Source organism: Sinocyclocheilus anshuiensis, unplaced genomic scaffold, assembly GCF_001515605.1.
Source record: "Sinocyclocheilus anshuiensis isolate Anshui unplaced genomic scaffold, SAMN03320099.WGS_v1.1 scaffold155, whole genome shotgun sequence".
NCBI classification, from domain to species: domain Eukaryota; kingdom Metazoa; phylum Chordata; class Actinopteri; order Cypriniformes; family Cyprinidae; genus Sinocyclocheilus; species Sinocyclocheilus anshuiensis.
Genome location: NW_015549572.1, coordinates 650,908 through 662,057, shown reverse-complemented (window position 1 = coordinate 662,057; position 11,150 = coordinate 650,908). Strand labels below are relative to the sequence as shown.

The 11,150-nt window shown below is 40.2% G+C and overlaps 1 protein-coding gene across 7 annotated transcripts in view; it reads right to left on the bottom strand.

Annotated features, from left to right (window-relative positions):
• The window catches only part of LOC107657453 (E3 ubiquitin-protein ligase RNF220-like), a 133,709-nt gene that overhangs the window by 115,092 nt on the left and 7,467 nt on the right, over positions 1 to 11,150 (bottom strand). For all 7 annotated transcript variants that reach the window (XM_016445538.1, XM_016445541.1, XM_016445539.1 and 4 more), the window contains exon 2: positions 7,891 to 8,728. In XM_016445538.1, the coding sequence (XP_016301024.1) occupies positions 7,891 to 8,539 (649 nt within the window). In that variant the 5' untranslated portion in view covers positions 8,540 to 8,728. The remainder of the gene's footprint in view (positions 1 to 7,890; positions 8,729 to 11,150) is intronic.

Genomic DNA, 11,150 nt, shown 5'->3' with positions numbered 1-11,150 from the left:
GTGGTTGCGAACGGGGGGGCGGGCTGGGTCTGCTGTGCTCTGGGTGGTGAACCTGTTAGCGAGAGTGAAGTTTCATCCCCTACCTCTTAAAGGGACTCTGGGGGACAGGGCTTTTCAGCACATCTGCATTAGTCCAGGATGGGGAGGAGGGGAGTTTGAGTCTGATCTAAGGGCTGTTCCTGGTTGCCGGTGGCCCGGAACTAAACTCAGGGTTGACGGACGGCCCGCTGTGGTACCATGACTGGCTCCCTGACCCCGGGTGCATGAGCAGAATGGATACTAATGCCAGCTGTGCGGTTCTACAGGACTCAGCGGACCGCTTTCGGCTTGCTTTTATAGCAAAGTGTGACATCACCACAAGGCCCACATCCAGGCCATGGGAACAAGCCTGACCTAAATCCTGGGTGCATGTGTGTGCTTGAAAGAACCCCCATACAGCTGCATGTACACATCTGCCAAGAGCTTGAATCTATGAATGGAAATCATTTAGGTCACGATGCATACTAACAGTCTTTTAAACCACAAATAAATCACAAGTAATATGCAATTTCATAACAAACAAGTGTGTTTGTAAGCTACTGTATATTCATGAGGATTGTGCTGCGGTGCAAGACCTTCACGTTCTACGTCAATTCACTCTGATCCCAGCTGTTTGTCTGCAGAGGATGCATGCTCTCATCTCATTTCCCCTCTTCAATTCCCTAACAGTGGCTCCAGTGGTCCGCACACACTAGCCTGTGTCCAATTCAAGTGGGCCTGCCAACAAAGCTCAGGCAGGAAGCGCTAATCCTTGATCTGCATCATGCCGCAACAATGGCTCGGCCCGGCACTCCCTCACACCGCACAGAGCAGTGCAGCCATGGCCTGCTGCACTGATACCTGCTGTCTTTTGCCAAGAGTAACCAGAGGAGAGAGCAAGACGGATCACACACTTTGCTCTTCTGATCTGCAATAAAGTAATTCTCATCACTCTCAAACAGAGATGAAACCTAAATCCCCTAAGGTTGGTTGCAAGCAAATGTTTGTTATAAAGCCACCCAGTTTTATTGCTCTGTTAAGCAATTGTGAAGAAACAGAGAGACAGAATGATAGATAGAAGGACGGATAGATAGAATAATAGATAGATAGAATGATAGATAGAATGATAGAATGATAGATAGAATGATAAATAGAATGATAGAACGATAGAACTATCGTTCGATGATGGATGGATGGATGGATGGATAGATAGATAGATAGATAGATAGATACAGGCACATGCACACATAGACATCAAAGGGGGCTTGAGCACCTGCCCTTTTTCTTCCACGAGAGAAAGTGCCCTTATTTCTGGGGAGGTTTTTTTTTATTTAAATAAATGAATATATGTATATATGTGCGCGCGTGTGTGTGTGTGTGTGTGTGTGTGTGTGTGTGTGTGTGTGTGTTTCTGTTTGCACACAGCTTTCCCTGTCAAACAAATATAAAAAATCTAAATATCAGGTCGGGTCAGGAAATGTTGAGACTCAGTCGAGTTCCGATGCCTTTATCCCTCCGCGTCTCCGCAGCACAGCAGTGTAGCACACATTGATTGGCACATCACATCACTGACAGGCAGAGAGCCGTTGTCTTGGTGTGGAGGTGAGTGGTGATGAACAAAAGACTAAGCAACCTGTGCTTCGAATTTACAGCTAATTATCCAAAAGGCAAATATAGTTATTTGTCTTGCTAACATCCATGACTCATGAGAGCTACCATGTAAGTTAGCTAAAGTTTAGCTTAGGCAATAGGAAGTCTAGTGGGTTAGACCAGTGCACGTTCTTTCACTGCATTATTCAGTTTATTAAAATGCATTTAGAATGATCACAAAATTCAAGATATGGGGGCAGAAATGTATATATTTATTTCATTTCATATAGTTAATCAGTATCACGCAAAGACTTACGTTTTTTCCACCAAAACGCAGCATGATTACAAATGTGACATTGATTTTATACAGCAGTTCAATAAACAAGAATTTAATATTAAGACACTTACGTTTTAGACACAATATTGACTGTTTTTGCTCTATTTCGCCAACAAATACAATTCCAATTTGCGTCTCTGAGCAACATGACGCTGTTTCATTTCTGAATTAATCAACCATTTAAATGATTCAGTTCAATCGCAATGACTCACTTATTAACAGCGACTTGCTGCCACCTACTGACAATTTTAATTTCACATCTAAAGTATCTTTTCATTTAAAAAAAAAAAAAAAAAATTCAAATATAAGTATTCAATGTTTTATGCATTTGTAACTGCAGGTTAAATGCATTCATGTCCTGCATTAAACAGTGTGTAAATGTATCTAAATGCCCCTTCTAATGCAGATTCTGTGTTTTTTCTGCATTGCAAAGATAAACTTTGTCAATACTGATTTCATTTGCTTGGTAACAGCTCAAATTACTTATTATTCTAATTGACTGATTCAATTTAAGAATTTGACTGAAAAGATGATGCACACTTTTAGAAAAAAATGGTTTTATAAAGGTAAAAATGCCCATAAAAGGTAAAAAATCTATTTAAACTTATTGGAAAAGATTCATTTCTATCACTGCTGTGAACTGATCACCACACAGAATATGAAGAATATCAAAAACTTTAGGAGTCAGCTGTCCACGGTAGTCCTTAAGATACCAGCACAATAATACACGCAGCAAAATATCATCTAATTATCGTTATCGATAAAATCCCAGAAAATATTGGGAGATATTTTTTGACAATATCGCACACCCCTAATATATTTAACGTTTTGTTTAGAAAAAAAAAACTGAGAAGTGCCCTTTTTTCCCCACTTGAGCCCCTGCCCCTCAAAATGTCTGTGCACGTCCCTAGATAGATAGATAGATAGATAGATAGATAGATAGATAGATAGGCAACATGAGAGGACAAGCCTTTTAACATCTGGGTAAGCACAGACGAGCGGCTGCTCTGCAGCCTAATTATTAGAACACTCGTAACTTAACTTAACCTCGCCACTAGACCGTGACAGAGAGAGGGAGGGAGCAGGAACCAGAGCAGGAGGACAGATGAGGAAGGGAGGGAGGGAGAGACAGAAGGAGGGTTTTTTCCCCCCCTGGGATGACAATGTTGATCTCCTTAACTCTTCACCTGCCGGAGACGAGCGACAATACTGCCGGCTTGAGAAAAGAAGAAGCCTAAAAATGTTTCTCTCCAACTCCAACCATTTTTCATTGTTCGGTAATAACAGATTTCCATTATTATGATGTATCCTGGTACATTTGCCACTTCTGCTGCAACTGTTTCCCAAAGTTTTCAATACATCCAAAAGAAAAACACACACAAACATGCCACTGACATCTGCTCTGACAAAAAAAGAGGTAAAAAAAAACTACTGTGTTTTAACAGCTGTCAGTGCACACTGCTCTTCAGAGCTTTTGAAAGGGAAAAGACGGCGGAATAACTATACACTCTGACAGATCTGTGCGGCCCAATCGAAAAACATGAAAACAAGAATCAATCACACAGACAGAGTAGGGAGTGAGGAGAAAGAGAGAGCAGGAGAATGAAAAAGAGACAGAGAAAGAGCACCGGCAAATAATTAAAGGCTCAAACACAGTGGCTGACTGGCAACTACAAAGCCAGAGAGCGACAGGGAGACGCAATGCAAAAATAACTATGCTTGCTAACACAATGCATCTCGGCGCTACTGCTCAGGAGCCGTGTAAATTAGAGGACGAGTCCCCGCCAGGTTTGCCACTGTAACAATATATCCTCGTGACTGATGCTCTGACGCGTTCGGGAGGACACGGAAGAATATTTTAACATGTGTTGATGTGTGCTATAATCTGTGCTATATATCGACCCGAGCTGAAATCATTTGAAGTTCAGAACGAGTGTGTGGAAGCTCCACGTGGAAGGACGGGCGGCCGGCGGCTCACTGCTGGGGTGGTGGGGGTTAAGCACGGAGCCAGCCACCCGGTTCCCCGTAAATCATTGGGGATTTATGGAGACAGGCCCACATGGCTCACGGGCTGGTCACGTCAGGAAGCCCGTGTGGCTGCGCTCTGTTGTCTTAAGGATTTTTTCCCTTTTATTTCAGCTGCTCAGGAAGGCAGCTGCAGTCTGCGTTTCAGCTCACGGCACTGCCGATTGCTCATCCCCTGCCTTTTATTCTTTTTTATCTTTCTTTCATCTCGCTCTCCCTCATTCCTTGCCTTCTAAGACTACGTCTCACATCTTATTTTTTCTGTGGCTCACACATTTTCCCTCTGGATGTGAAGCTGGGATAGCTGTCCTGGGTCAGGTTCGCTGCTCGGCTCTGCCGTGCTAATGTGTGCAGGGAGAAGGCAAACAAACATGCTCCAGATGTAAAACATTCACACTGGGAAATGAACACACACACAAATCAAATGCTAGAGACAAAATTCCATAGCGACTAATTTCTGCCAAAATAACACAGTCATTCATAATAATGAATTATAATAATAAAGATCCAATTAATATTAGATCATAGGACCCATTGGACTATAATCATTTTTTTTTTCTTTTTTTTTCATGTATTATATTTGATATAATTGAAAAATGTAAGGAAAATTTAATAAAATTAAAAAAATAATGTAACACATTCTATATATACACACAAAACAGGGTCACAGGGGAAAATATTTTTGTGTATAAATATAGCTGCTTTGGCAATAGTATATGTAAAACAATCATGCAAATACAATATAGTCATTTCAAATGTAATTGAAATACATGAATATTTATTAGTGTTGTCAAACGATTAATCGCAATTAATCGCATCCAAAGTAAAAGTTTTTGTTTACATAATATATGTGTATATACTGTGTATATTTATTATGTATATATAAATACAAACACATGCATGTGTATATATATTTAATAAAAATATTTTGTTTATATATTAAATATATTTTGATATAATATAAGAATATAAATATATAAATGTATATACATCTCAATACTGTATGTGCGTGTATTTATATATCCATAATAAATATACACAGTACACATACATATACTACGTAAACAAAAACTTTTATTTTGGATGCGATTAATCGTTTGACAGCACTAATATATAAATGAAATTGCCATTTTTGTTGTTCAGATTTTTTTTTATTTAACATTTTATATTAAGAATTATATATACAAAAAAACAACGTAACCAGATTTTATTTGTGTATGTATAGAGGCACTGGCAATATGTAAAACAATCACTGCAATACTATGCAGTACTTTCAAGTGTAAATTAGTGAGAAATATGGTTAAAATTTGCTTTTGGACACATTCCATTCACATGTTGTTCTCCTTTCCATTCAAAAATAATGAAAATGTCATGCTGTGAAGCTCTAGATGTGACATGTTGTAACTCTTGAGGAACTCTATCTGCAGGAATTGTCATGATAGGACTGTATCTTGCCAAGGTTTCCCGCTCACTAGCATAGAGGCTAAGAATCACACCGGCTGCAGTACAGTGCAGATTTGGGGCTTATTGCCCAGAGAGAGGACAGGGCTCCTGAAGTGACAGCCAGTAGCACGGTAGCCAGTCAAGGGGAACCCAATTTAAGTCTCTTCTACAACACTGCTGGAAATTCAATTGCATTAGAGCCCTTGGTGGGCCTAAAGTTTAATCTAATTAGATTCAGCTTCAAAAGAGAGGAGGAGAAGGAGAGAGGCAGAGAGTGAAAAGGCAAAACTGTCTCCCACTCTCCAAATCATTGTATTTTAAAACTCTCTCTGTGTTTTTTCTCCACAGAGAGAAGGCTGAGGCTTTCCTATCCCTTCCGCCACCCTAATCCCCTCTCATTTCAGCAAGAGAAGCTGCTGCTCTTATCTGATAGTATGAATGTCAGATTACAGTCCATTGAGGGACTTGGATTATACCTGGATTGGCCCTCGAGAGCCGCTATCTGCGCTTAATCTGAGCCAAGGGTGAAGGTGTTATAATCCCTCTAGCCGAATGGACCGGCACTGTATCGCTGCTTCCTGTGCTGCTGCCGGTTCAAAAGCGCTACGGTGGATGTCTTAGAGAGCGCTCTCAAACGAGACCCCTCAGAGGAGAAATTCTAGACGAGATACTGGACACAGTTTCCTCTAGTCTGTCTCTCTTCTTCCCTCACACTCCTGCTTTCCTCTCTCGTTTCTTGTTGGTTGTCATTCACGCTCCTCCCAGCCTGCGTGCTGCTGTTTTTATCGGATCAGTCTCAGCTCGCTGCCCTTGTCTCTCATCTGTTCGATCAAGGGTGCTTCCATCTCTTCCTCTCTTTCTGTATCCCTCTCTCGCTCTTTACCCGGCTGTTGGGCCTCCCTGTTGCACTACTATAACTCTCCCAAAAAGAGTGAATGTGAGGGAAAGAATTTGAAATTTGTAAAAAATCAAAAAAATGTAGGATTTGAGTGAGAGTGCACACAAAAAAATGAGGACAAATGCTGTAACGGACAGTGCTTCTGAGAGAGAGAGGAATTAAAAAAGAAAGATCTGCAGACAGAGGCATAAACCAATAAATAGACAAGAAAGCCAGATAAAATGAACAGGAAAAAGGTCCCATTTAATATATAACATAAGTTAATGGAGCATTATATTATTTTACAGCATTTATTAATCGTTGAAAATGTTAGTTAATAAAAATACAATTAGTTCATAGTGCCTTAACTAATGTTAATTCAGCTTTTGATTTTAAAAATGTATTAGTTAATGTCACATCAAGTAATACTAATAAATGCTGTTGAAGAATTGTTCATTTTTAGTTAAAGTCAATTAATGTAGTTAAGTATTAGAAAACATGGAACTTTATAGAAGAGAGTTACCAGAAAACAGAGAACAAATACAAACAAAAAATAAATAAATAAAATAAAATAAAAATAGTTGGCACCTATCAAGACCTGCAACTGCATTTACAATTTACTAAAAGAAATACACTTATTTGTGTGTTTAGTAATTATTGTTAAATAATTTTAATAATAATTTTAAAATTAATTTCATTAATGTGTGTCTCATAACATAAATATTCTTCTCAAATTTGATTTATTTAGAAAGACAATTACTTCTTTTCACTAGTAAATATCTTGAGAATGAAAGCGGATAAGAAAGAGATTGTAGAACTCTGTGTGTGTACCTATGTTTTCACTGGGACTTCTAATGTATTTGAGTAAGAGTGGTCAGGTTAGATTACTACAGTAATACCACTGGGCTTCCATTCAGCAGAGGTCTTATGAATCTGTGCACACATTTCACATTTCCTCACCTCCCAAACACACACATACACACTCATTCACACACACTCTCGCCCAAGAGAAACCTCCATTTCATTTATGAGTTTTATCTGTGGAATTTATCTGCTCTGTAAGACTGGTAGGGCACACTCTCTAAACATTCCCCAGCAGTTTGACTTGTGAAGTGGGACACACTTTCTACATTATAGGGATAACATATCACGACAAGAAATTTATAAGTTAAGCACTGTTACACACACTCATATATATATTGTGTGTGTATATATATATATATATATATATATACTGTATATATATTCATTGCTCTTTGGATTAATTTAAATGGTTATCTTTATTGGTTATCTTCAACTGTTTTTTAATCAGTTCATTATTTTAAATGTTTTTCTTAAATCACTTTAGATTATTTTAGTTTAATTAACTATAAGTCTAACCTATTATATGTTTACATAAAAAGAGACAAAATAATCAATATGTGAAACAAAACAAAATTTCTCAAACAAATGTGTGTTAGTGTGGCCCCACAAAAAATCAATTTAGTGATCTAAAAGTAGTAGTAGACTCTTAAGTATTTTAGTTATTTGTACAGATGTAACACAGTTAGTGGACAGTAATAATGCACTTCATTTGAAAACAAAAAAAGAGTGTACTCACAGCGTTCAATGCGATCCTCCGGACTGGACGAGGTTTCTCGGTCTGACAGCAGGCCTGACACTGCGAAGATCTTCTTCCCTGCATCTTCCACAGCTTTGAGAGCACTAGGCGAGCTGGAGGGGATTTGAGCACCGCCAAAGTCATACTCTTTCCCTTCTGCGTCCGAGTAGCGCAGGTGCGGAGAGGCCTCGGCCTCCAGGCAGCCCTTTAGCCGCTTGGCTGGGGTGAAGGCGGACTGGTATCCACCTCCCACTCCATCACGGTCCTCCGGAGGAGAAGCGAAGGGCCGGAAGGCCCCAACACCGCTGTGGTTGAGCATGCTTATGGGGGAGCAGTCCAGATTTGGTGGGGCAAACTGATGATGGAGGTGTAGGAGGGAAGGAGGGAAGTCCCTGTTTGGGAAGCCTGGTGGTACAGCGCCCTGCCGGTGGTACATGGAGGCAAACGTGTAGGAACCATTGTTGAAGGGTAGGTGAATGTCCTTCTCCACAGAAACTGGCACGCCGAACGGGCGAGGCTGCTGGCAGGGGATGGAGGCATCGCGGCTGGCCTCCGCAGTTGATGCTAGCACCATTAGCGCCGGGGATGCTAACGGGTTGGGCAGGTAGGAGGAGCTCTCCATTTTAAAAGCTGCCCGGTGCAAGTCCATTTTGGAGACTGGGCTGTGGTTGGGTGGAGGTGGGGTTAGGGGTGAGAGCAGAGGGGTATGGGGGAGGGGTGGAGAGAAGAGAGACGGGGTAAACGGTATGGGCAGAATGGTGCAAACTTTTGCGCTGTCAACTCTCTGGCAGAATCGTGGGTCGCTCTCACTGGCGGCTCATCCTCGACGGTCCTCCACCTGAAGAAAGTTGAACAGAGGAGGAGTTAAACCACTTAAAAACACTCTGAAACTCTTGCCTACTTTTCCCTTTCCGAAATAGAAAGTTTCCCCCCGCAGATCTGAGGTTCAGATCACATATAAGCCTCTTACTCCATCTCCCTGTCTGCGGAGCAGAACGGCGTCTGAGGCAGATAAGAGCCGTGCGCTGATCAGATAAGAGCGCGGCCCTGCTCGTGTGAACACCCTGGTCCTCTGCCTCCGATGGGATTCTCATACTGATATCATATCAGCCTGCCATCTGCACAGGAAATTTGAATGAATGAATAAATTAGCCACACTTCACCCTTTGACCCCTGCTGCAGCCAAACAGCCTGAGAAGAAGCCCTGGAGGATAATATTCACTGATTGGCAAAAGTGTGAGTGGGTTTAATGAGAAGCGTTTTAGTGTCTATTTGTGCGCGTGTGCGTCTGTCCGTCATCGCCAACCCCTTGAGGGTGACCCGAAAGTGATCTATTACAAGTTAAATGGACATTTAACATACATTAAATTCAGAAATTACTGTACTGCTCAAACTGCTCACTCAAATCAAAACAAATCAAAATTACTCTGTTTAACAGCATTAAAATTCTTTCTTTTTATCATTGACCATTATTGAAAAGGGGTTAAATGGGTATAAAAAGATTACTTTTTGATTTTGAATATTAGTTATTTGAGGACATAAAAGTGAACTACACTACTGTTCAAAAGTTTGAGGTCAATACATTTTTTTTTTAAGAAATTAATAGTTTTATTCAGCAAGCATGCATTAATCTAATTAAAACTGACATCAAAGTCATGTATAATGTGGCAAAAGATTTCTATTTCAGATAAATGCTGTTCTTTTGAACTTTCTATTATTTCTAAAAATCAGGGGAAAATGTATCATGGTTTACACAAAAATATTAAGTAATATTTTCAACATTAATAATAACAAGAAATGTTTGTTGAGAAGCAAATCAGCATATTAAAATATTTTTTTAAGGATCACATGACACTGAAAACTGGAGTAATGGCTGATAAAAATTCAGCTTTGCCATCATAGGAATAAATTACATTTTAAAGTACAGCAAAATAGAAACCAGTTACTTTAAATTGTAATAATATTTCACAACATTTAAAAAAATAATTATTTTTGATTTAATAAATGCAGCCTTGGTGAGCATAAGAATCTTCTTTTATAAACATAAAAAAAAAACGTATACTAACCGCAAACTTTTAAACGGTAAAGCACGTTGTGAGATGTCACGTGTGTGTATGGAAAACAGAATTTAATCTGTGCATCTGGAGAGCAGGTCCTCTTATTCAGAGTAATTCAAATAGATGGGCCTTTAGACTTGTGTCACGATGAGGCCATTTCAAATGCCACACAGAATATCAAACTGCATCAAAGAAACTCCTGGGGAATTTATCAGGGCATTTTTACAGATATCAGCTGTCCAGAACACTCATTCGAATCAATTTTAAAACTCGATCTCCACACACACACTCTGCGGCCCAGTAAAAAGAGCTTTACATTATCACATACATGGCAGGGGAATGTGTGCCGTTTCCTGTCTGTTGAAAATGGGTTACACTACACCGCTTGATGCTGGCGAGAAGCCCAAGAATCGCATTACGTTCCATCTTCTCACTCGGCTTAGCTGGGAAAATAGCACCTTGAAAATTTACCAATATCAAAAGCCCCCTCTTTTTTTCCACTCTCACACTCATCAGGGCCTCGTCTCTGTATCGAATCTCTCCCCTCGGATAACCTCTAAAAAATGAGTGCGGGTGGGTGTTGATAGCAAGGTAATACAGTGATAAGTACCTGGATATTTCAATTTTATTATCATTACCATCAGCGCAGTCAGGCAGTGTGAAACTGACAATCCAATAAAAGGACACAGGATATCCCCCCAATGGCGCACCAGAGAGAGAGAAAGAGGGGGCATGACTAGGCTGAGTGTTGTACAGATGTGCTAATCATTTCTGTGGCTGCGGCCGGTCTGCCTGGTGCCCCAGCTACACACACGCACAAAAGCATGCACAAACTGAGAGCCCAGTGTCTCAGAGCAACCAAAGAGAGCAGTGAGTCAGCCTGACACACACTGACACGCCAAAGAGTGTGTGAGCGAGAAACAGAGACTGCGCAATGTCCACCACAACTCTTGTCACGCTTCTTTCCCTCCGTCTATCAAGAAAAATCTAATCTTTGCAAGCAAAATCAAAGATTCAAGAAACCATCTTAAATGAGGCAAAATAAAATCCATTTCAAAGTGCTCAACATAGTAATTCATCTCTGTATTGCAAGATTAAAAAGTAGACTTGAATGACAAAGTACAAAAGCTCGTGTTGACATAAACTGACTGTTCAAATGCGGAGTTTTGCGCATTGTGTGTGTGTGTGTGTGTGTGTGTGTGT